Below are 25,499 nucleotides of genomic sequence, written 5' to 3' on the forward strand. Positions count from 1 at the left end.
CAACCTGCCCACACCATTGTCAATAGTTCCTAAAGCCTCCTCGATTTTCCCAGTTTGAGTGTGCCCTCTAAAGTGGTGTGCTGGGAAGCCGGCTCTCTAAAAGCAAAAGCCCAGATTTGCAGTGTTTGTAGATTTCAATCCCCTTGTGGCCGATTTCGGGCTCGCAGGGATTTAACAATTGGCCGGCGTGCGCTCTCATGAAGCTGGTGTGAGCCAGCTCAGCACATCGCCAGCCCTGCCCTTCTTGCAAGACCCTGACTGGTGCAGGGATATGTCGGGCCGGGGCCTCTGCTGCAGTTGCCATAAGTGATGATGCAGATTCCCTTATTAGGGGGCTACTGCCCAGGGCCCCAACATCACTGTGAGCCCTTTGTTCTCATCACCCCAGAGTCTGAGTCCCAAAGACTATGGTGTGAAAACAGCTCCATCAGCCTGACCTATTCCCTCTGCCTTGTCTCTCCCTCTCCCCTCAAGGCTCAAATCAGTCCTGGACTGGGCTAGGAAACTATATCCTGCTGCCATCTTTCACTTCTATGGTTCTGTCATCTTCATCCCCAGGTTCTGGTCCCCAAACTGTGTCCTTATAAATCCAATTCCGCCATACCTGTCAGTTCCAGAACAATGATGGGTATGAGGGTGGGGATGGGTGGAACAGACCGCCGACCAGCAGAGGCGACTCTGAGCTCCACTAATAAGCAAAGAAGCACCATTCCTAAATATTCAACAACATGGCTTCAGTTAAATATACTACGGCTTACCCATATAAAACAGTACTGTGCAAACTTTTAAAAAATATTTTCTAGTATGGGGAAATGATTACAATAGTCTATTACATTAAGGAGCAAGAGGTTTTTTTCCGGTGAAATGGTATGACATGGATGAACCTTGAGGACATTATGCTGAGTGAAATAGCCTGACACGAAAGGGCTATTATGGTATGATTCTATTTATACGAGGCATCTAAAGTAATCAGACCCAGAGAAACAGACAGTAGATGGTGGCTGCCAAGGAGGAAGGACAGATGGGGAGTTGTTGTTTAATGGGTAAGATGGTGAATATTTTTTAAAAAGGCAAAAGACTGTTTTTCAAACTAAACCACAAACCACAGCAAATCCCCAACATTCTCTGTTTATCTAGAGATGTGACACTGAATAAGAACAGTTCTTGCCCCGGACCTTGGGGAGCTTCCACTCCAGTGGGGAGACCCGTGGATGAGGAATGTACATGAATAAACATAACGTTACAAGAACAAGGAGTGTTCTGAAGGAGTTGCACACGGTGCTCTGAGAATGTTAAATCACAGCACTGACCTGGCCCAGGAGGCGAGGAGGTGAGGTGAGGACCCCAGGACCGAGTCCCAGGGAAGAGGAAGAGCTCCCTAGCAGGTGGGGACACAGGGAATTGCCCTCTGGACGGAGAGAATGCATGCATCCTCTTATGAGTGTCTGCAAGGACACCGACACCCCCTGACCAGCAATTCCCTCCAAGTGGCGGGGTTATTACTGCGCCTCATCGTCTCCCTGCACTTGTCTGTGGTACAACTTTTCCACGGTGAGCATGGATGATTTTGCCGTTAGGAAGAGGCGTAAGAAAATGATCTTACCGCACAGATGGATAGCAGTGCTCTTTATTTATTTATGCTCTTCCTTGTTTCAAAGAGGATTTGAAGCTGCTTACAATTATGTTAACAATACAGCAGGCTAAAATACCTTGTCACTAAGTAAGAAATATGAGGGGAAGCAAAACACGGCTGGAAGAGTCTGATGAGAAAGGCGGGAGGCTTCCCTTCACTCAAGAGGGGGCGGCCCTGTCGTGTTCCTCGTCACGTCCAGTCTTGCCATTTAATTCAAATATGGACATTTGTCTTCTCAACTGCATTGAAAAATCTTTCACAGTGATTTCCTCTGTCTTTTATGACTCTCTCTCCCTGAAAATATATCCTGTTATTTTTCTGTTGTGCCTATTTGTGGTTTTAAAAATCCACATCGTCCCTTCCCCACCGGGATCCACCGCAGCACAGGGATGTACTCAGAGCCCCTGCACGGTTGGTCTTCGAGTGTCTGTGAGCAAGTGGCTTCCTTGGGACAGAGGGCGACTCACACCCTCAGCCCGGGCTCAGGACACGGTTGCCAATTTGATTTATGGGACTTATTATCCCAAGTGGTGGCAGAGAGTAGATACTGATTCAAAAGGGTTTAAATAAATAAGTGGATGCACAATCCAGAAAGGGCTATAGACTGAGGAGAAGGACTTGCACAGCCACTGAAGCAGACTCATGAAAAAACACTGGTTCTCTTGCAGACTGGGCCTCAGGGAGTCACGGAGGGACGGCGATGGGCTGTGGATTCAGCAAGCACAGGCTCCCAGCAGGCTCCATCGCATCACGTGACAGGGGAGCGACCTTGGGCAAATCACAGAAACAAGACCTTTTGTGAGGACGGCTGAGGGTAATGGATCTGTGTGTACGTTTGTGTATGCATACGTGTGTACGTGTACACACATACTTACACATGTGTATGCGTAAGCACGTATATTCACATGCGTGTGTATGCATGTGTACATTGTGTGCATGCATGTGCCTGTAGATGCACATACATGTGAATGCATGTGTATGCATGTGCACACATGTATATGTATGTATATGTGTCAGTGTACATGCATACCCATATATGCCATACACATAGTGTATATACGTGCATGCACATACATGTGTGCACGCATACGCGTGTACACACATGTATATATGCATATTGTATATGTATGCACGTATATATGTATATGTATTTACATATGGACGTGGCTCATGCCCTGGCACTTAATAGTTGCTCGGTAAATGAAAATTCCCTCTTGTAACACTGTCCTTCTATTCCATTTGTGCAGCAGTGAGCAACCTGAGATAAGAATATAGAGAGCATTTCTAAAGCTCCCCCATAACACTCCATACAGCCGTCTCCGGCTGTTTCATCCTCACTGGTTTAACACTACCACAATCACCAGCAACAGTAAGTTTCACTTTTAAATCACTTACAGTATATTCCAGTTACTGGGGCTGCATAACAAATTCCCTCAAAATATAGTGGCATACAACAACCATTTAATTTGCTCATGGATTTTGTAGATGGAGAATTCAGAGAGTGTGAGCAGGGTGGCTGGTCTCTGCTCCATGATGTCTGAGGTCTCAGCTGGGGGCCGTGAAGGCGGGGGCTGGAGTCATCTGCAAGCTCCTTTCCTCACATGTTATTGGGGGATGCTGATTGTTGGCTGAGAACCGAGCTGGGGCTGTCAGCTGGAGCACCTGCGTGTGGCCTCTTGGTTCCCACATGATATGGTGGCTGGCTCCGAGGGAAGTGTCGCGAGAGAGGGCACCCAGTGAAAGCTGTATCACTGTTTATGAATTAGCTTTGGAAATCACACAGTGTCACTTCCACCACATTCTATTGGTAAGGTGGTCACAGAGCTCTGCCAAGGTCGAAGGACACAGATGCCCTTCTTAATGGAGGAGTGTTGATATCACACTGAAAGGCGAGCATGTGGATGGGAGGCATGTTGGCGTGGCCAACTTTGGAAAATACAACCTGCCCATCTGCTTAGGTGATCTCTTATTTTTCAAAAACACTGAGGGGTTAGGTATAACTATCTCTATTCTAGAAAAAGACAGACTGAGATTCAGAGATACAATGTAACTTCCCTCGGGCACTTTATTTAACCTCTCTGAACCTCACTTACTCCATCTATAAAATGGGTAGAAAAATCTCTACCTGAATAGGTTATTATGGGCCAGCAGTGCTTATTACGTTAGGGTGTTGAAAGTTTGGAGTTGGAAAGGTATTTGTGATTTCTAACAGCCTGTGTTAATGCAGAGCACTAATCTTTATTGTTGTAGCATCATTATTTCCTTGCCCTTCACCTATTGCCCCACAGCCAGCTAGGGACCTGAGTTTTTCTCCACATCCCCTTGAGAACAGAGCTTGTCCCAGCATTTAGGAGGGGGGCTCACTTTTGTGCAGAAGAGCTTACAGTCCCCATTCCTTGCCTGTTTCTATCTTCCGAGAGGAAAAGTACCTTGTGAAGAATGCTAATGTTTGCTTATAAATTCTAAATTTGTAATCCTTAATCACTCATTCAGTCAATTATGAGCAAGCAGCCCTTTGGTCCTACTTAAAAATGCTTCTGTTTCGCACACAGTGTCTCTCTCCCCTAGGGGAGCGGGAGGAAAGACTGGCATTTTTGCATTAGTTCATGGTTCCCAGAAGGACTCTCTGGCTCCTGGATGGGCCAAGGACCATCTTGGAAAACCATTTCTCTGGGGATTCATTCCAGGCCCTGTATCCCTCATTGTCGATCTACCTGCGAGGTCTAAGGCCTTAAGAGACCCCCTTGCTGCTCACTTGCCATATTGAGAGGAACAAATCTCTGCCCATGACCCCAAACTACTTTGACAGTCTCTGGGAGGCCGCTTGGTGGAGCAGGCTGTCCCTGGGCCTGGCTGGCTGGAGCAGCTGTGGAGGCCTCCCTGCTTTTAGCTTCTGCTTGGCTGGGCTTTAAAAGGTGGGTTTCTCTTCCTCTGCCTCAAATCTCTGTTATCCCTAACACTCATCATTACCCTCAGCAAAATTAGTTTAAAAAAATCCCAATAACGTAGTTGAGAAAACTGAGGCTCAGAGAGGTGCTGTGACCTGCCCAGGGTCACACAGCATGTAAGTGCCAAAGGCTCAGGAGGGTTTGGATGCTCCTGTGGGAATATGCCAGCCCCCTAGTAGCTGATAAGCCCAACCCCTTGGAGCTCTAACTCCTCCTCCCTCCCTCGTGTCAACAAAAGGAAAATCATTTCCTATTCCTGGCTTCTCTGCCAGCCCAGAGAGACTGAGTGACGAAGAAATGTCTCTAATTGTACCAGGATGGTCTTTCCCGGCTTCTCAGTTTTGCTCAGTCTTTTGTTGTTCAAAATCTGTTTCCTACAGACCCTGGAAATTGCAGGTGTGGGGGCCTGGGGAACAGCTGCCCTTATCTCCTGGGCTTGGAATCGACTTTCTGGAGTTTGTGTCCCGGGGCTGTGTGCTCAGACTTGACCATGTTTGGGCATGGAGGCTTGTCCCAGATGGGGACCAAAGGCCGCTTTCCCAGAGATGGGCTGGGAGCCCAAGCTTCCTGCTGCAGCTCAGGCAGCCTCTTTTGGGGTGGGGGCTGGGGGCCAGGCCAAAAGTCTCTGCCTGCTGAAGACTCCCGGGCACCAGAAACTGTGAGTACTGCATCCAGAGCACTTGGGCAGTGGTTTCTCCAAAGCCTGGAGCTAGAGGGGAGATCTTGGAGGAGGGAAGCTGGCAGCGGGAACTCGCTTCCTAGGGAAGCCCATCACGATTCTGGGCTCCAGAGGGCCTCAGCCAAGACTAGACCTGCTGGTGTTTGGGCCCGCGGTCTGGTAGCCTGCTCCATGGCTGGGTCACTCGAGTAGCTCAGTGTCCTCGCACTCAGGTCCCAGCTTCCAGAGCAGCCAGAGGGCAGCAGGCTGGACAGCAGGACCCAGTCCTGGCCCTTGTCCCCAGGGGACGGGTGGGACAAAAATAGGCTCAGCAAGAGCACTGGGGACTTCTGCTCCAAACCTTCGGGATTCCCTTTGTTAATAGTAACAGCCAATATTTACTGAGAGCTGGCGTTGGGCCAGACACAGGATCAATATGTGATATTTGGTATGTCACTTGATGTTTGTCAGAACTCTCTGAAGCACATACTATTATTCTCGTTTAACAGCCACACCGTTGCTATGTGGTGAAGTCAGGATTTGATCCCAGATCTGCTGACCTCAGAATCCTCCCTGCCCCACACTCTATCAAACCCTTTAACACTGTACTCTGTGCTCTGTCCTTTTAAGGAAAAGAATGTCAACCAAAATGCCAGGTCCTATCTTCTTTCACCTTTCTCCATTTTTCCTAAATCCACCCCAGATGTTGAGTGACTTTTCTAAATGGAAGATAAGAGCCAAAAAGTTCAGAGATACTCAGCAACTCTCAAAATCGAGAAGTTCTTCTTGGAGTCTAACTGAAATCCCTCCTATTAGAGCTACAATCCCTTTCTTCCTGTCCAGACCTCAGGGGACATCAGCAGTGTGTACCCTTCCTCCTGCCTGAAGGCTCTCACTGTGTTTGTTAAATCCTATATCCATACCCATATCCTCACCCCATTCTTTTATCCTGTGAGGTTTTAGGAGCATTGATCATGACTCTGCAAAGCCACTCACTCGGTGTAGGCAACAATCTCCCCAGAGCATTACAGACAGGTGGGGTCTGAGCAAGCGGCAGGGTTCAGACTTCTCTGTGACAAGGGAACCTTTCCTCTCCTCCCCTCTCCTCTCCTCCTGACTTCCCAGAGCTGGTCACACAGCACTCCTGCCTTCCCAGCATCTAGTGTGCCCGGGGCTAGGAGGACTGAGGGGCCTGAAAGGTAGGGCACATGCCAAGGGCAGCCCTCGGGTGCACCCCATGCTCCAGGAAAGAACTCAGCCCACCTAGCTGGATGGGGGCCCCACTGCCCCTTCTCTGCTTGCTGCCCCCAGCCCAGCCAGCCTAGCCTGAGGATTGTTTGTTAACTGGGAAATGCTCCAGGTTTTTCTGAGACGAGTGTCCTAGGAGAAAGTGCTCAGATGTCCCACCCCTACTGCCCACTGTATTCATTTATCTCCTGTATTCCTTTTCTATTGTTGCTGTAACAAATCACCACAAACCTGGGAGTCCCAGATAACAGAAATCTCCTCTCACGTAGTTCTGGAAGCCAGCGAGGTGTCAGTAGGGCTGAAATCAAGGTGTCGGCAGGGCTCACTCTATGCAGAGGCTGAGAGGACAATCCACTGTTCCTTGTCTCCTCTGGCTTCTGGTGGCGGCTCATACTTCCTGGCATGTGGTTACCTCGCTCCAGTCTCTCCTCCCTGGTCATATCACCTTCTCCTCTTTTGTGTCTCATCATCTCCCTTTGCCTCATTCTTGTAAGGACCCTTGTGATTACATTTAGGGTCTACATGGATAATCCAGGATAATCTCCCCATCTCAGGATCCTTAAATTAAGGTCTTTGCCATGTAAAGTACCACTCACAGATTCCAGGGCTGAGAATATGGACCTCTTGGGGGCCATTACTGAACCTATCACATACTGTGTGGCCTTGGACAAGTCACGCTACCTCTCTGAACCACAGATCCTTCAACTGTAGAATGGGGATGATAACACTTGCCTCTCAGAGTTGATGGGAGGTTTACATGGGGTCAAAAAGCCCTCGGAAGTTGCAAAGCTCCATAGCAAACTAGAGGTGACGTTGATCACTGAGCACCCTCCCCTCTTACCTGTCCCCCCTTCTGTGGGTTACTCGTCGCCTGTGCTGATCTCCTGTCTGTTCACCTCTGTGGCTCTAGAAATGACCACAGCTTGCAGTGGACATGGGGAAGAAGCTGGTGATGGCCCAGAAGCGGGGAGAGACCCGGGCCCTTTGCCTGGGTGTGGCCATGGTGCTGTGCGCTGTCATCGCCTACTATATCCTGGGCACGACCATGCTGCCCCTCTACCAGAAAAGGTACGGAACTCTCCCCGCCTGCCCCCATCCTCCAGCCACTCTCCTATGGGTCTGGTCTACCAGGAACCCCAGCCTTCTTCCTACCCCTCCCCTTGACTTCACACCAGGCAGGAAAGGCTGGACATCATTCTGAGGGTGAAGGGTTCGAGTGCCTGACTGGACGCCGCTCACCTGGGTTTCTGGGGCTTGGGGGTAGCAGACGTAGGAGGCCCTTCTCACAAGAAGCAGCAAAGGATCAGAGCAAATGCCCCAGTGTGAGTTTGATCCCAGAAGAAATTGGAGGCTATAGATTTTCATAGCTTGTCTGCACAGTTGGACTTCCCCTCTGAAACCTCGTGGCCAGGTGGGCGTCTAGCCTCCTGTTGAATATCTCAAGGGACGGGGAGCTCAGGACCTCATTGTATATACCATTTCATTTGGGGGCTTTTCTGAGAAGTAGGAAATGTCTACACTGAGTCAACACTGCTCCCGTGGAGCTCTTTTCTGGAATCTCAGAGAATGTTTCTTGCTCCCTGACAGTCAACCACTTGAGCTTTTGAAGGGAAAGCTGTGACGTTACTGATCCGTTCTCTATTTGGAGCAAATGTGCTCAGTTCTCTCAACCTGTTTTTTGAGGAGAAGTCTCCGACCCTCGCCTTGGGGCTTGTTCCAGCTGCTGACAGCCCCTCCATCTGCCACTGTGTGTCCTGCCTGATAGATGCGAGATGAGTCACAATTGATTTGCTGATGTGTTGATGAGCCTGTTAGCCTCTCCTGGGCCTGCTTCTTCCTCACTTTTTATAACCCTGGAGTGATTCCAGGTTGGAATCTTACCCAAGGGAGGCTCTGTTCAGAGCTGCTGTATGCCTGTGACCCGTTATCTGCTGGTTACGCACCATCCCCACCCACTTCCCTACCCTGGCACAAATCAAGCCCCTTCTGCATCTACTCTTTTTGGGGGAAAAGACACAGATTCTGAAGCTCATCAGACCTGCTCTCAGGTCCTGTGTGCCTTCAGAAAAGTCACTTGAGCTCTCTGAGCTTTTCCTCCCACCCCCTGCAAGGTGAGGATGATATGGATAAGGGGTCTCAGGGTTGGGCTATTTAGCAGAACCAAGGCAGGGAGCTTTTAAGAACATATCAGGGCCTGAGCATCGCCCACCTTAGAAATTCTGATTCAACCCTTCTGGGGTGTGGCTTGGACATGGGAACCTTTTCAAAAGTTCCCCAGGGTTTTGGGTCAGCAGCCAGTGTGAGAACCATTTATGTAGATGATGTCGAAGAGGCTAATAAGCATTGATATTCTGATTCTATGGTTCTTTTCTTGGGTCCAGCGGCTCTGGGGTCGTACTCCTTCAGTGCTGGATGCTTATGGCAAGATGAGGATCCCAGCCCTAGGTCTCTTTAAAGGGGTTGAAACCTGGTGCTCTGTGCCGCCCAGGTTCTGAGATATGTATGTGTGTGCATGGTCTCCCCAGCGTGTGGACCCAGAAATCCATGTGCCATCTGATTGAGACCAACATCAGGGAGCAGCAAGAACTGGAGGGCAAGAAGGTACCCCAGTACCCATGCCTGTGGGTCAACGTGTCAGCTGTGGGCCGGTGGGCTGTGCTGTACCACACAGAGGACACTCGGGACCAGAACCAGCAGGTACTGATTGGGGGTGGGGGTGATGGGCACGTGTCCCCTTGGCCCTGGCAGGTGTGTGGGCCTCTTCCCAACTGAATCCCCATCCCTGCTCTGGGGAGTGGAGGCTGAGAAAACCGAACCTACTTGACAAGGGTCCACAGCTGGTATGAGGTCCAGCCAGACTCAGCAGCTCTGGGTTGGAGTCAGAGAGACCTGGGTTTGAATCCCCACTGTGCCACTAAGTGTTGTATGACCCGGATGCCACCTTTGCCGAAGTGCTCTGATGGACTCAGAGGCTGTGTGGTGTGCTGGGCTCCACGTCAGGTGAATGGCAGGCACTTCTATAGGGTGAGTCAAATGAGAGGCCAGACCCAGAGCTGACCCCACGGAGAAGAATCCCTTAGACTGGCCCCCCCTCAGTGAAACCAGAGGCTTGGGGCTGAAGCAATCTCTGGAGGCCAGTGCTTGGGAGATTTTCCCATCACTACCTCTCCACACTGCCCCCCCCAGACCCCCATCCTGTCCTTTCTTCCAGAAAATACAAGTTGGCCGTATCCATTCCCTCATTTACTCATTCATCCAGTAGTCACGGAGCACGTCCTGTGTGAGGAGCTCTGGACTCAGGAGGAGAGAGCTCATGTGGGAAATAATATCTAGTGGGGAGGGATCAGTGCCACAGAGAGGAACAGACAAAATCATGCGGTTAAAGGCGGGAGTGACTTTTTCCAGCCAACAGCCAGGTGAGGGTGTTCGAAAAGCGTTTGGCTCAGGCTTTGTTAGATACCCAGAAACACGAGGGCTGCCTGCCTGGTGAGGGGAGGGCAGAGACCTGGGCGCGGCGGGAGGAAGGGCCTAGAAGAGACGGGACTGGGAGGGGTGCTTCCGTCACCAACACAGGGTGCAGTGGGGCGCAGGGAGGCTGCACAGGTGGGCTCCACACGACCCAATTATGGAAGCAGAAAGCTTTTGGTCTGTGGTAGGTTTTTGTTTGTTTTTCTGAGAGAAGCAAAACCTTAACAAAGAATGCTACAAGTTATGGATAATAATTCACTCCCATATTTAAAAAAAAGATTGTAGCAAACTCTTTACAGATTTTTTTTGCTCAAAAGATAGTCTTTAAGGATGTCTGAGTGAGACAGCAGACACAATGCAGTAGGCCAGGAGAAGTATGTGTTGAATCCCAGGGCAAAACACAGCCCAGCACCGTGAGGGAAGCAGGTGGAGGAAGCCGTCCCACAAAGCATGGAGTTAGGCGTTCCTGTTCAATCGGAATTTTTTTTAAAGCTGTGAAAGTCCAGCATGAGGAAGGGAATTGGGGGAAGGGCTAAGTTTATCTACAACCACCATTTTACCAAAAGCCACACTGGTTCAACCTCATGAGAAGTGGGGGTGATCTGCCTGAGCAGCAAGCGTAGGAAGAGCGAATGCCAAGGCAGTCAGCACTCTCTGATCCCACCAGGACGGTCTCTCACCAACCTGGGCTCGGAACACTCGAAGTTCCTTTGCGATTCCATCAGAAGGCCAGAGCTTTATCTGGAACAAGTTCACTCCGAAGAAAGCTCATGGTGCTGATTGTAGCAGGGAGTCAAGTCATAAGTGGCTCCTAACTGATCCACCATTTCCCATAGCATTTCCCCCAGGGGAAGGTTCTACTGGGTCCCAGGAATTTAAATTCAAGGAGACCGTAAAGAACCGTAAAGAAGGGAAGTGCTAATGATATTCTGGCAATGTACGAGCTGTGTTCCTGTCATCTCTGCAAGGACTACCGAATTATGGAATTAAAATGTGACTGGGCAAGCTAGCCCTGCTCAACTCTGGCCATGCACTGGAACCATCTGGGGACTGAACAAAACTGGGTTTCTACACCATCTCTGGACTTTCCAGGGGAGTCTGAGGTTTAAAATTACTTCTGTGAGCAACCAGTGTTTAAAGGGTCTGTGGGCCTGGTGCATGATCAGAGTGGTACAGAGGATTGTGAAGTTCAGTGGCTGGGCAGAGAGGGCTGGAGCCATGGCCAACAGCCAGGATGGAGACTGGGCTTGCAGTAGGGATGGTTGCCGACGGTCAGTTTGGTAGCTGATGGGATGGGAAGGGCAAGGTGCCGAGGGTGCACATTGGGATTACTGACAGTGTTGGGGGGGGGGTTACAGAGAAGTGGGTTTGGACAGTGCAAGGGGGCCAGACCTGTTCTGTCAACACTAGCATGACTCAGCCCCACCAGATGGGGGTAGAGCCCCCAAATCCCCCTGAATCAACTCCTACCAGGTCTCCTGCTTCTTCTTTGGCATTTGATGGCTGCTGATTTCTCCCGAGGAGCAAGAAGTAAATTTCCAAAGTCAAGCCGAAGCGATCACTGGTGTGATAGGGACCGGGAGCGGGCTGGCTTGCAGGCTGCCTGCCTGACCCTGAGGTTGCTGGCGTCTCCCTGCCGCACTGCACCCCGGGTCAGCTTCTGCAGCGCACCTTCCAGTCCCGTCTCCATGACAAGTCATCCGGGTAGCTACCCTCACAGACCTAATTTATAAGACTCAGAGAGGTGGTGGCACCCACCAAAGTCACACAACTTGGACCTGGTGGCTGAGTCCAGGTCTCTCTGGCTCCACAGCCACACCTTTGCTCAATGGGGTCGGTTACCCAAGGTCATAGTCAGAGGCATTGGGGAGATAGGCGAGGTCCTCTCCGCATGGAATTCTGAATTCAGCTGCTCCTGGGACCCTGCAGTGCCCAACAACTTTGAATGTCAGATTCCTTGGAGGCAGCTCTCCCCAGCCTCAGCTGCTCCCTGGCTGGCTGGGAACCGGCTCTGGACACAGCTCCCCCATCCCCAGGCTGTCAGGACCGTGATGCAACCATCTTCTTTACTGCTGGATGAGTGCTGTCAGGGCAGGCCGCCTGGGGACAGGGTCTCTTTCAAATCCAGGGAGTAACCGAGGCCTGGGGAGAAGCCGGCTCAACACTCCACATTTTGATCTCGGACATGACTGTCCCAGGCCAGTGGTCTCAAACTACTGTGCATGAAGGAGTCACTTGTTTGCTGGGTCCACCCTCAACAATTCAGAGTGAGTAGGAACCCGTGCTCTGGCCAGCCCTCCAGCTAGTCTGCTGCAGGTGCTGTGGGGGACCCACCTTGTAGAACCTTCCAGAGCCTCACATAAAAACCTTCAGACCTCCCGGCACAGAACAGAGATAAAACCAGGGTCTCCCCACTGTGCAGAGTTTTCCTCTGCAGAGCTTTCTAACTGGACCTCACCTGACCAAGCCAGAGGCTCCCAATAACAACAATCGGTGTGCGAATTAAGTGTGTTCTGTGCTTTACCTGTGTAAGTTCTTTCAAATGTGTTCTCTCCTTCCTTTGAATCCCAGTGTCAAATACTGGCTTGCCAATATCTTTTGTTTCACTCACACAGAGCTAGACCTCAAAGGGTTTGCAATTCGCATTTTTGCCAATATTTTAAAATTGTGGGAGTTCACCTTAAAATTTGGCTTTCTGACTTTTCTTGAAATGTCGGAGGCCTGGCTACAGTAGGTCTCCTGGATTGCATGGCATCCATCGTCTAGATGGAGTGAAGATTGCCAGTCTGGATGCTTCTGGCTCTCTCCATTTCACCAGGCCCCCCCAGTCCCTGACTGTCCTCCATGGCACAAGGCGAGTGTCAGCTGGCTCTTACCATCTTCTTCCTTCACCCACTTTACCTGTGGACATTATGTGTACACGCCCTGTGGGAAACTGAGGGTATGACCTCTGCCCCGAATCCGAATATGGAGCCCACTTGGTCTGTGTCACCCATTGGTTAGTTAAGTTTGAAGTCCATCTTTAATAACATCCTTTGAAAGACATACTGCTCTTAACCCCTTCAAGAGAGAAGATAGCAAGGCTGAGAAAGGTAAGTAAGCAATTTGCCCAAGGTTCTATAGCCAGAACTCCAGCTGGGCCCCTGCCTCCGAGTGAGCAGCTCCTGGGCCACCCGCCTCACACGTGACACTGTGAAGGAACCCTCTAGAACCAGGCAGTGCACAGCCTGCCAAGCTTTTGACAGACCTCACTCCCACCTGGAAGCCCAACTCCAAAGCCAGCACTTTTCTTTACTTCAGGCCGGCCCCTCATTTCTCCCAGAGAAACCAGGATTTCCAACTTCATGGGTGCTCTTGCCTTCCCCCCACAGTGCTCCTACATCCCAGGCAGCCTGGAGAACTACCAAGCGGCCCGGGCTGATGTGGAGAACGTCAGGGCCACATTCCACAAGAAACCGATTTTCTACTGCTTCTCAACAAGTCGGGAGAATGAGACCAGTGTCCTGTACCAGCGCCTCTATGGGCCCCAGACCCTCCTCTTCTCTCTCTTCTGGCCCACCTTCCTGCTGACCGGAGGTCTCCTCATTATCGTCATGGTGAAGATCAACCAGTCCCTTTCCATCCTGGCGGCTCAGAAGTAGACCTATCCTTGCCACAGAGATGCGGGGGCCGCAGGGGACTGGGTGGGTCCCCAGCTGGCTCCCTACTTGGGTACCCCTGCCCCCTCCCCCTGCCTTCTCACTGTTCTGCTCCGTCCCATAACAACCTCTGCTACCTGCATGGGCTTTGGGAAGTCCCTTTGTCATGTCATTCCTGATTAAGAATGTACACGGGTTCCCTGGTGCTTCAGAGAGCTCAAGGCCGGCTGGTGACCACTTCCCATTACCTGTCCCCACTCAGCTGACTGAAACCCACTTCCTGCTGCGCCCCCACCAGCCCACAGACGACAAGGATGCTCGTCTCCGTGCCGGCATACCTGTGGTCGGCTCGAAGGCCTAGCTTTGTCATCCTTGGCAGACCTCGCTTCCTTCTTTGAATTCCATAATGAAAACCACAGCAGCTCCCATGTATAGAGAACATTTAGAATTTGCTTGTAGGACACTAGGTGCTATGTACGTTTTTATTCCAATATTAACAAATATAGGTACAAACTTCCAGTTGCAAAATACTGAAGTCCTGGGGATATAAGGGACAGCATGGTGACGACAGTTAGCTGTACTGTATTGCATAGTTGAAAGTGGCTAAGAGAGTAAATCTTAAAGGTTCTCATCCCAAGAAAAGAAATTTGTAACTGTGTATGGTGGCAGATGTTAACTAGACTTACCGTGGTGATCATTTTGCAATATATATATGAATATCAAATTATTATGCTGTACACCTGAAACTAATGTAATGTTATATATCAGTATCTCAATAAAAATATATATGTGTGTATATATATGTGTGTATATATATATCACAAGAGGCTATAAGAAAATACACTAAAAAAAAAGAAAATACACTAAAGTATATCAAAATATTAACAGTGGGATTGAGGATTGGGATGGTGGTTAATTTTAATTTTTTTTCTCATCCCTCTTTTTACCTTTGGTATTTTTCTAAATTCTCAGCAGTAGGAAGGTGTGGTTTCATTGTTCATTTTTTTTTTTAAACAAATATGCTTCTCTTCATTTTTTTAAAAGATTTTATTTATTTATTTGAGAGAGAGAGAGAGAGTGAGCACGAGCTGGGGTGGGGGGTAGGGGCAGAGCGAGAGGGAGAAGCAGGCTCCCCGCTGAGCAGGGAGCTCGACATGGGGCTCGATCCCAGGACCCTGGGATCATAACCTGAGCCAAAGGCAGACGATTAACCGACTAAGCCACCCAGGTGCCCCTCATTGGGTTTGTTTTTAATCACAAAAGCAATGATAGATATTATTTTGGAAGGATTTGGAAGGGTGAGCCTCACGTCACCAAGCCCTGGAAGTGGGCTGGGGAGGGCTTGGGCTCCAATCAGAGGCAGGCTTTTGAGAACATAGGATTTTAAGAACCCTCTATGGAAGGAAGGGAACCATATAGATGGGGATTCGTAATTTACAATGCAGGTAAGTATATGGCACTGGCCCTGCAAGGGAAGTCTGTCTCACACTTGAAAAGGTCACAAGTGGAGGATGCCATCATCTCTGCCATTACTACTCCAAGAAGTCTTCCTAGAGCAGCGGTTCTCAAAGTATGGTTCCTGGTGCAGCGAAATCAGCATTCTGTGGAGCCTTGGGAGAAATGTACATTCTCAGGCCCTGGCTCCAGCCCTTCCTAGTCAGAAACCACAAAGGGGTGGGATGGGGTGGGGTGGGTGGCAGACGGAGGAGGGGACAGCACTCTGTGTTTTAACAATGGCCACAGGGGCTTCTGATGTGCCCTCAGTCGTGAGAACCACTGGTATAGAGAACCAGTGCCCTGTCATTGGGCTTTTCAGAACAGATAAATGACTACTTGACAGGGCAAGCCCTGAGCTGGATGTGAAGTTAGGCTGGTGTCTCCGAAGTTCCTTCAGGAGCTGTGATTCTAGCCACAGCCCCTGGGTAGGAATCTTGTCTCTGCTTCTGCCAGATTTCATCTCACTGATTCTCAGTTGTTTCATCTATAAAAAAGTGACTCCTCCTTTAGGGTAGTTGGGGGTGCCGAATAACAGTTTGGCACATGGTAGGTGGCCAGAATGCAAGTAATTGAATACTCAGAAACTCCCAGAAACAATGATACCAGTGATAATGTTAGCTAGCATTTATTGGTGCTTATGTATTACATGCCGGGCACTGTGCTAAGCAGTTTGCCTTGTAACAATTCAGTGAGGTACTACTGAGCCTACCTCAGAGAAGCAGCACAGGACAGTGATTAACTATGTGAACTTGAATGAGGACAGCCTGGCTTCAAATACCTGACCCTGCCATTCCCTAGTTGGTAACTTTGGGCAAATAACCTCTCGGTGCCTCAATTTCCTCACTTGCAAAATAGGAACTAACAATGTCTCCCTTTTAGGATTGTTGGCATTAGATTGGTTATTCTATAAGCTTCCTAGAATAGTAACTGCCACACGGTAAGTGCTATATGATATTATGAAAAACTGAAGCTCATCCATATAGCTGGTGAGGCGCTAAGAATCAAGCCCTGGGCTGTGTGATTCCAGAGTGGACTGTCAACCACAGTACCTGAGCAGACTCAGCTAAAGGGCTGAGGGCCCCAGTCCTCCAAAGCCCTAGGGGCCAGGTAAGGAACCTTGTTGGGTCCCTGGAACCCAATGGTGCCCTCATACAAGTCAGGGATGTGAAGGGGGAGCATCTATAATCTGCCCGAACATCTCTCACTTCCAACCAGGGAGCCCTGATGTATCCCTATGCCCTCCAGGTTCTCACTTGGTGGGGATATCCCTTCCAAGGGGAAACAATACACCATACCCCAGTTTCTCCTTTCTGGGGTCAGGGAAGTCTCAAGAGTCCTCCAAAAACTTTTAAGAAAACTTCAGTGGTGACATTGTACTATGGTAATGGTACTAATCAAAGACATTACCTTTGGGGGGAAATTAGGCAAAGGGTACAATGGGATCTCTCTGTATTATTTCTTCCAACTCCATGGGAATCTGCAAGTATCTCAAAAACGTAAGTCAATTTAAATAATAAGAAGAAAAAAGTCCCCACCGTAAATCTTGCTGTGTGAGTCCCTCTGAAAGGAACTTCTTGGCATATGGTTTCCATGTACCTGCATTTGGGGCTAAAATACACAGAAACTCAGAATATCCAAACAGCCCCTGCTAGGGGAAAGGCCATGTGGCTCTAGAAAAACGCCCAGCCCCCACTGGACCATGCATTATTGATGATGACCTTCATTGGCCTGGGACAACTGCCCTCCTCCTGTCAATAAGACTGGCTTCCATCTTCCTGCTGCTCACCGAACTCCCTGGACAGGATGAGCATGAAATAATGGGCATTTAAGCATGATAAGTTAGACACTCAGGAAAGATGTTTTTTGGAATAATGGCTGTCTAGGAGCAGGAAGCCCTCATCAGTTCTTAATAAATCACTGCTAATGAGCATCTCATGTTTCCACAATTTTGGCTTCTCATCTCATAGTGACTCACACCTGGAGAGATGCACCTGGCATGCTCTCCCTCATCCCTCCCCTGGAACTCGGCCCATGCTGTGGGGCTCAGAGACAGGGGATGGGGAGGGTAGAGATTAATCAGACCCAGTGCCTGCCTTCAAGGAGCTTTCTGTTCTTGCCGCTCCTCCTATCCCCTCCCCCACCATTATCAAGGGCTCCCTTCTTCACAGTGAAGAGCCTAACTTACACAAATTCGGAATAGTGCAGTATAAAATATTAATAAAATCTTTTTTGTGACATTGAAATGATTCCAGCCCCACCCCATCAACAATTTATCCAAAATTTATCCTAATTTTAGAACTCCTTACTCAAGTGAATGATTGTAAACTGCATTCATTCTATTGCTAATTGACAACACAGGCTGGTACATAAAAATATCTCATCTTTCGGATTAGAATTGCATTTAGGGAATTTTAAGTTATATGAAATATTTGAGAATGTACTGTTTGAACAAAGTGTAGCTATCGTGTACCTCATCAGTGGCTGCCTTTTCACATGGGGGGAAAAGGGAAAGATTGAAGCAAGATCAGAAAGACAGGGAGAAATTCACCCCAATCTAGCGTAGCGGTTCTCAGAGAGGAGGCTTGCAAGGTCAAAACTGTTCAGATAATATTGAGATGCTCAGTTTCTTTCTAGATTTCCATAACTCTCCCTTCCCACTCATAGAAAGCAGATGATCCTCAGTCAACTTCCTTAAAGATTTGAGAGATGGGGAAGGGCTGGATATAGATGCAAAGCCTACAGCTTCCAGATGACCGGTGGACAAAGTTGGGGATTTATCCAAAGGCTTGCACCTCCTCCTGCAGTTGCAGCATCTTTAATCTCCCATAATCTCCATCCCCCCATACTGAGCTCCCTCTTTTCTGACATATATAAACTAAACACAGGGGCTTGCTAAGTACATGCAGCTTCAAGACATGCCTTCTCTCCCCACTTCCAGTGAGACGCTTGTGAGGGTCTGAGCCCTCCTGTGTCAGTTCTGGAGGCCCTGCTCGTTGACTCCCCTTATTCCAATACAAACTCATGTTCTCTGAAGGTCAGTGGTTCTTTAAGATCCTCTAGTGCTGGGTGCCTTGGGGGCTCCATCAGTGAAGCGGCTGACTCTGGATTTTGGCTCAGGTCATGATCCCGGGGTCCTGGGATCGAGGTCCGGGGCTCTGTGCTCAGTAGAGAGTCTGCTTGAGGATTCTCTCTGCCTCTGCCTTTCCCCGGCGCTCATGCTCTCTCTCTCTAAAATAAATAATTTTTTTTTTTTAAAGATTTTATTTATTTATTTGAGAGAGAGAATGAGATAGAGAGAGAGCATGAGACAGGGGAGGGTCAGAGGGAGAAGCTCCCTGCCGAGCAGGGAGCCCCATGCGGGACTCGATCCTGGGACTCCAGGATCATGACCTGAGCCGAAGGCAGTCGCTTAACCAACTGAGCCACCCAGGCGCCCAATAATTTTTTTTTTTTAAAGATCATCTAGTGCTTCCCCTCTTTCTAATCTGGTGCTTGGATCCTCCCTACAACAGTCCTCTTTAGTGACAATTTACATTAACATCCTTTTGATGAATAACTCATTGTACTGGGAGGCAGCCACTTCCACTGGGGATATGTTTAGCAAAGGTCTCCCTGTTCGAGAATGTGTCATCCCTAATAGTAGGAAGAGCTAACACTTGTTGAGCAATTGTCGGCCAGGCTCTGGGCTGAGCTTCTATGTGCACAGCTCATTTCACCCTAACAATACCTTTTAGGTTATTATTCCTGTCTTCACTGTCTAAATGAGGCAACTGAGGCAGAGGGGAGGGACTTAACTTGCCGCAGATCAGAAGTTAGTCAAATGCAGAGCTGGCATTCAAACCTGGACAGCATGGCTTCAGACCATACTCTCAAAGCTCTATGATTCCTGCCCCGCAGTCTCTGCTCTGTGTCCAAAATGGAAAATGCTGAGCAGAGAGCGCAGTCAGGACTGGGAGTCTATCGGATGCTTCCATATACCTTCCCACAGAGCCCCGGCTTTCAGCTGGCTCCCTGGAACCACGCCTCTGAAGAGTGAACTGAGGGGGGTTGAGGTCCAAACATATGTATCCAAGAAAGCCCCGCCAAGGTTCTGATGTGGGCACTACAAAGATAGACAGGGGCCAGGCAGCACAATCTGCCTGACTCTGCCACCGCCCAGCCCACAGCCCATCAAACACTGGGCAGGAACCAGGCACGCCCCAGGCCACAACAGTCCCTGAATTGGTCTATTAAAAAGCAGAAGAAGATGGAAGAGAGGCTGGTCTGACATGACTCTTTCATGAGGACCCCATGCTTCTCTCAGTGATCCCTGTTTTCTTTCCAACTTGTTCCCAAACCATTGGTCTAATAGTCCACTTGGTCACCCTAGAATTTATCCAGGAGTTGACAGCATGCTTATTTATGCATAACTTTAGAGTCTTCTCTTACTATCATTAGTGACTCTTCTTGCTATTAAGTAATTTTTCTAGGACTCTGTTGGCCACTCAAGTAGTCATATTCTTAGAAACGTCTTGTAGACGTGTGTCTTTAAATCCTGTTTGATACACCCTCCATTGAAATTCCCTGAGCCACAAGCCAGAACTTCATTGATTTGGAGCAGCCTGAGCCCTCTGAGCTCCTGGCCTCACGTGAGCCTCTTAGCCATCCTGGGTCATCACTCCCAGTCCTCAGATCTCACTCCTTGTGGAGGAGATAGGAACAAACCCAAACAGGTGGGCGTTGCTTGTCTCTCCATCAGATTATTTGCTCCGAGTAGACTCAGCCATCAGCTAGTTTCACTCTCTCTCAGAACATGTTCTAAAAGCTTTTTTCTCATTCTTACATTTTTGGGAAGTAAGTTTCAGCTTCGTGTGACCATATTATTCTCATGGCTCCGAGTTACACGTTTTATTTGGTTTTAGAGAGGGAACCTGTAGGGAAGAAAGCTCAGGAAAGTGAGATCTGGAATCTGGCTGGCCTGGGACCTTGGGCAGTTTATTTAATCTCCCCGAGTCTCAGTTTCCTTAATTGGAAAATGAGCCTAACATTGTTCGTCGTATAGTTTGCTTGTGACGAACACATAAAAGATGCTCCACGGATGCTCACTCTCTCTTTGAGCAAACATGTCTCTTTCCTCTGATTATACAGATTCTTCTCTGTCTGAGCCCAGAGAACTTCCTACTGTCCCCTTTCCTTGCTAGCAACTTCCCACTTCTCTTTCTCATCAGTGCCGCTGAGGACCACTTTGCCTCTCTGTCCCTCCCAATCCATTTCTAGCTCTACTCCATCTTAAAAATTTCAGCCACAAACAGACTGCCGGCCTTTGTGTTGATCTTTCTTGAATCTATTTGCATAAACTTGGTTCCTGAGGAAAAGCATGGCCTGCACACAAGGGCCACATCCCCGAGGGGCCACATCCCTGCCTGGCCGAACCATCCAAGGGCCACGGGCCAGTTTCCGTGAAAGTCCTCTTCTTGGGAGAACCATCATCATTGACAACAATAGATCCGGCTGGAATAATCCTCCAACTGTGAGGCAGGCAAATCCCTTGGCCCAGAAATCAGGCTTAATTGGAAATTAAATTGCATTTCCATGCCAACTGCAGGACGCCTATATCCACAGCTAATTCATCAAGGTGATGCCTCATCTCCAGGAAGCCCAGGGGAATAGAGTGGCTGCATCAGCAAAATTACAAGCTTGTACCTGATGAGAAGAGCTTTCTTAAAAGCGCAACCTGAGCCCTTCAAGTTCCTCATTTGGGGTTTTGTGCACTTCTTGGCGGCCTCCTCGGCACAGGACGCACAGACCCTGTGCCAAGACTTGGAGGTGCGGACGCTGGTGGGAACCGTACTGCGTTCTGGCTGCTCTGGGCCAGAGGCAGGAAGAGAGTCACGTAAGCAAAAGCTTTCCAAGCCCCAGCACTTCACTCAGTTAACCAAGGGTCGAGTTGCTTTGGGAAGTAGAAGGTGTCATGGATAACATCACCGTTCAGAATCTGATTTCTATATTTAACACTGGTACTAACAGTTCACGATGCTCAAGTGTGTGCCAGACTCTTCAGCAAGCCCTTTGCGCACATTTATTCCATCCTCCAGGCAACTGTAGGATGGAAATGCACGATGATTTTCATTATCCTCATTTTACCAACAAAGAAACTGAGACCTAGAAAGTAAGCAACTTGCTTCAGGTCACTGCTGCCCTATTAGTAGAACTGGGATTTAAACTCAGCTTATTTCAAAGCAGAGCCTATACCTTTAAGTATGACATTACACTGCTCCTTTATTTTCCCCCACTTTTAATTTTAAAAGTGTCCAACTATAAAAGCATTGCAAAATTAGTCCTGGGAGCATGTACTTGGCTCACAAACTGTTGTCAATATTTTGCTGTATTTGCATTCCTTCTCTTTGTCTGTCTGTCTCTCTTTATGTGTGTGTGTGTTTGTTTTTCTGAATCATCGGAGTGGCGCCTGGGTGGCTCAGTCGGTTAAGCGTCTGCCTTCGGCTCCGGTCATGATCCCAGGGTCCTGGGGTCGAGCCCCGCATCGGGCTCCCCGCTCAGCGGGGAGTCTGCTTCTCCCTCTCCCTCTGCTCCTCCCCGCTGCTCGTGCTCGGTCTCTCTCTTTCTCGCTCTCAAATAAATAAATAAATAACCTTTAAATAAAATGAATCATTGGAGAGTTAGGCTCAGGGACATAAAACACAAGTCTGACTTAGAAACCACGTGGGAACCAGTCTGGCTGGAGGAGAATGCGGATGGAGGCGGGGAGCCACGAGCAGCAGGTGGGCTGAGGCCATGCCCATGACAGCCAGGCCGAGAAGCTCAGGGCGTGCTCCAGAAGGATAGGAAGGCTGTGTACTGAGGTAGGGAAAGCACAGCTCTCACTGAAGGTCTCGAGAAGAAGGAAAAACCTGCAGATGTATATTCAGCAAATGATTTCCTTATGGTCTGATTAAATATACATGCTTGTTGAAGACAACGTAGATGATACAGGTAAGTATCAAGAACTTTAAAATATAGCCCTTAAGTCCAACTGAAAGCCATGCTAATACATCAGTTTATTTCTTTTCTATTTCACTTTTCTGTACACATATCTATTCACAGATTGGACCCTCATTGTACATACAGTTTTGCATCCTGATTTTTTTTTTTTACCTAATATTAAGAGCATTTCTGCTTGTTTTTAAGTAGTCCTCAAAATAATTTTTCAAAGATTTAATATTGCTCCATCAGATAGATGAGCCCAAAAAGCCCCACTCTTTTTGGACTAGAGTCCAGCTGGTCTCGATTGTTCACTATTACAATGTAGTAACCATGGTGAGCACCCCTGCATACCAGTCTCTGTGCACATCCCTGATCACCTGCTTAGAACAGATTTCGAGATGTCGGCTCCTGGGTGGAAGGGCTGGCTGGACCCTGGCTCTGTCTGGCCGTGGTGTGGAGGGGGCAGGAGAGGGAGAAACAGGAGGAAGCGCAGGTTGCAGGCCTCGGCAGCACAGCACTGAGACACGGTGATGGTGTGGACTTCAGGGACAGCGCTGAGAATGGGAAGATAGTGACAGGAGAAACGCCGGCCAGAAACGATCAGTAGGACTTAGCGAGATAACTTCAGGGTGTGAGACTGGGGACACAGAGAAACAGAGAGAAGGTGAGAGAGAGGTCTGCTTTGCTTTTATAAGGGTTGAGTGGAGGCACAGGAAGACATTCATAAAGAAGTGTTTATGATCTCTCCCTCCCTTCCTCCTTTCCTTCCTTTTTTTCTTCTTCCATCCTTTGAGCCCCTACTCTGTGCCAGGCCTTGTGCTGGATGCTGGGCATTCTTAAATAACTAAGATATGGCCCCTGTCCCCCATGAGCTCGTAGTTCAGCTGGGGAGTCTCCTGCAGGCCTAGAAACTTAAGAGACAAGCCAGGGCAAGGGAGCGAGACTTGGGAGGCCCTGCTAGAGAAGAAGGCACAAGGTCAAGAGAAGAAGGCACAAGGTCACAGCCAGAGAGATGAGGGGCCTTGCTCTGTCTCAAGTGAAGAGCCATCTGCTGGGTGGCCACACCTCTGTGGGGAGCTGGCTCTCTCTTCATCCTGGTGCCCCCGGCTGCCAGCCCCCAGCCCTCAGTCTCTGCCTCAAGGTACCTACTTCAACAGTGTCCCTCACTCTGGCTTCAGTTTCCCCACCTGTACACAGAAGAGGTTGGGGGTGGAGTGTTAAGAGTCTCATGCTGGTCATTTGCCTGAGTGGCCTTGACTTCCCTTCACATGCTGGCCACCATCAGGCTCTCAGCAGCTCGCTGGGGAGGACGGCAAAGTCCAAGGTATGACGCACAGGGGCTGGTTAGTGCTGGGGAGCCCCATGCCTGCTTTCTACACCACAGTGCCCGGTGAGACAGGTCCCCTGTATGTTGCTAAATGTCCTGCCAGAGCCCACCTGCCCTGAGGCTTTCAGATTTGGGGCTCAGCTTTCCACCTCCAGGGTAGAGGCATTCTTGGGGGAGACAGACCCAGGCCACAAGAGATGTTGTAACACTCAGGTTGTAGGCTTATAAAGCTAAGGTTTCACTTCCATACTTCCTATTTTTCACCAGGCGGAGACTGTTCACTGTGAATGGGCAGGGCCTGGTGAGGCACTGGACTGAACGGGTTTTTTTTTTTTTTTTAGATTTTATTTATTTATTTGAGACAGAGAGAGAGTGTGTGAGAGAGAGAGCACGAGCGCGGGGTAGGGGCAGAGGGAGAGGGAAAAGCAGACTCCTCGCTGAGCAGGGAGTCTGACACGGGGCTCCATCCCAGGACCCTAGGATCATGACCCGAGCTGAAGGCAGATGCTTAACTGGCTGAGCCACCCAGGTACCCCATGGACTGAATGGATTTTGAAGGCTCTGGATGCTAAGCTCATTCTCAAATGGAATGCTAGCCCTCCTGTCCCATCTGCCTAGAATAAGACTTTCTGCCACTGATACTCCGATTCTAGGTAGGGAAAGGGAAGGTGAAGAGCATGCTGGAGAAGTCTTGGATGCTCTTCTGATTTCTGTCAACCAGCCATTTTCTGAAACCCAGGAGGTTTGACTAGTATACAGAGGAGAGGAGAGAGGAGACATAACCTTGGTTCTTATAAACAGCAATAACCCATAAAAGTAAAAACAGGCCATAATTTGTTGAGCTCTTTATATGAACAGCATTGCACTGAACACTTGAGTGCATTACTTCAATAAACCCGCAAGACTGATATTATTGTGTACACTTTCCAGCAGAAAGCAAGACTCAAAGAAGTGATGGGACTTCCAAAGTTCAAAAAGCTTCCAGAGGGTAATGGTTGGCTTTGGAGTCTAAGGAGCTCCAAAAATCATGGTCCCAGAAGGTCCTGGGCCCCCAAGGGCTGGAGCACGGGCAGGGGAGTCAGCTATGTCTGCAGCCCCAGAGGCCTCTGCCCAGGACTGGTCACTTCACACACTCACAGAGGAGCCTCCCGGCTGAATGGACAGAGGGCAAAAAGGAAAACAACACCAGTCCTTTCCCTGCGGCAATGCCACTCTCTTCCCATGGGAAGAATACATCAAAGATGAACTAAATGGCCCATCGCTGCAGTGACAGGAAGGGGCACCTCTCAGGATGGAGGGCTAAGGAGCCAGACAGATGGCTCAAGCCCTTATTCCCTATTGCAGGATCACTGGTGGCTTTGCTAAAGGGTAAGTGTGGATGGACAGACAGACATGGGAAGGTGGAATAGAGAACCAGGGCCTTTAACAGGAAGGTAGAGCAGAGCCTCTGGGGAAAGGGAAGAGGATTCGGAGGCCCAGATTCAAGGCCAGTTTTGCTGCCTGCTTACTGGGTGGTCTTCCCTGGGCCTCAGGCTTCTCACCTGCCTTGTCGACCCCTCAGCCTCCACTGAGTCCTGCCTATGTGCCGGGCCCTGCACCAACTGCTGAGAAAGCGGTGATGGTCATCACAGTCCCTGCCCTCACGGGACTGAACCCTTGGGGGGCGAGCCAGACCAGAAATAGGTGAATCAATGGGTAATGTCCTTGCACGAGCAGTAAGTGCTACATGGAAGAACAAGGCCGCATTCGTGGACAGAAAGTGCCTGATGTGTGTGTGTTGGGGGGCTGTAGGGAGGGCATGTGCCAGACAGAGCCAGGCGAGATCTGACACAGTGTCCGGGGGAGGTAGCAGTAACTGTGAGGCCAGCAGGAGCCACAGGACCTGGTGGCTGGGGCGCAGCACAGCGAGACCAGAGGTGGAGGATGCTAATGCAGATGGCAGATCGAGCAAAGCCTGGAGGCCCCGAGAAAAGTCTGCATTTGACCCCAGACGTGTCAAGAAACCACCGGCAGCAGAGCTGTGAACAAAGGGATAATGGGATCCCTTTTGTATGTTCAAAATATGGGAATGGATGAACAGCAGTGCATGAATAGGTAAAAGAAATGACGGTCTGTCCATGCA

The 25,499-nt window shown here is 49.4% G+C and overlaps 2 protein-coding genes across 3 annotated transcripts in view; one reads left to right on the forward strand and one right to left on the reverse strand.

Moving 5' to 3' along the window:
* The window catches only part of KCNIP1 (potassium voltage-gated channel interacting protein 1), a 330,114-nt gene that overhangs the window by 295,980 nt on the left and 8,635 nt on the right, over positions 1–25,499 (reverse strand). The window lies entirely within an intron of this gene.
* On the forward strand, positions 5,127–14,237 carry KCNMB1 (potassium calcium-activated channel subfamily M regulatory beta subunit 1). Its single transcript, XM_021698259.1, has 4 exons — positions 5,127–5,239; positions 7,398–7,555; positions 9,013–9,184; positions 13,327–14,237. The coding sequence occupies exons 2-4, from the start codon at positions 7,422–7,424 to the stop codon at positions 13,594–13,596; spliced, it is 576 nt and encodes a 191-aa protein (XP_021553934.1). The 5' UTR covers positions 5,127–5,239; positions 7,398–7,421; the 3' UTR covers positions 13,597–14,237.

The sequence above is a fragment of the Neomonachus schauinslandi genome, chromosome 7 (assembly GCF_002201575.2).
Source record: "Neomonachus schauinslandi chromosome 7, ASM220157v2, whole genome shotgun sequence".
In the NCBI taxonomy this organism is placed as follows: Eukaryota; Metazoa; Chordata; class Mammalia; order Carnivora; family Phocidae; genus Neomonachus; species Neomonachus schauinslandi.

Coding starts and splice junctions, on each gene's coding strand:
- KCNMB1 (XM_021698259.1), top strand. CDS start 7,422: ATGGGGAAGAAGCTGGTGATGGCCCAGAAGCGGGGAGAGACCCGGGCC. Junction 7,556..9,012: donor CTGCCCCTCTACCAGAAAAG/GTACGGAACTCT, acceptor TGGTCTCCCCAG/CGTGTGGACCCAGAAATCCA. Junction 9,185..13,326: donor CTCGGGACCAGAACCAGCAG/GTACTGATTGGG, acceptor TTCCCCCCACAG/TGCTCCTACATCCCAGGCAG.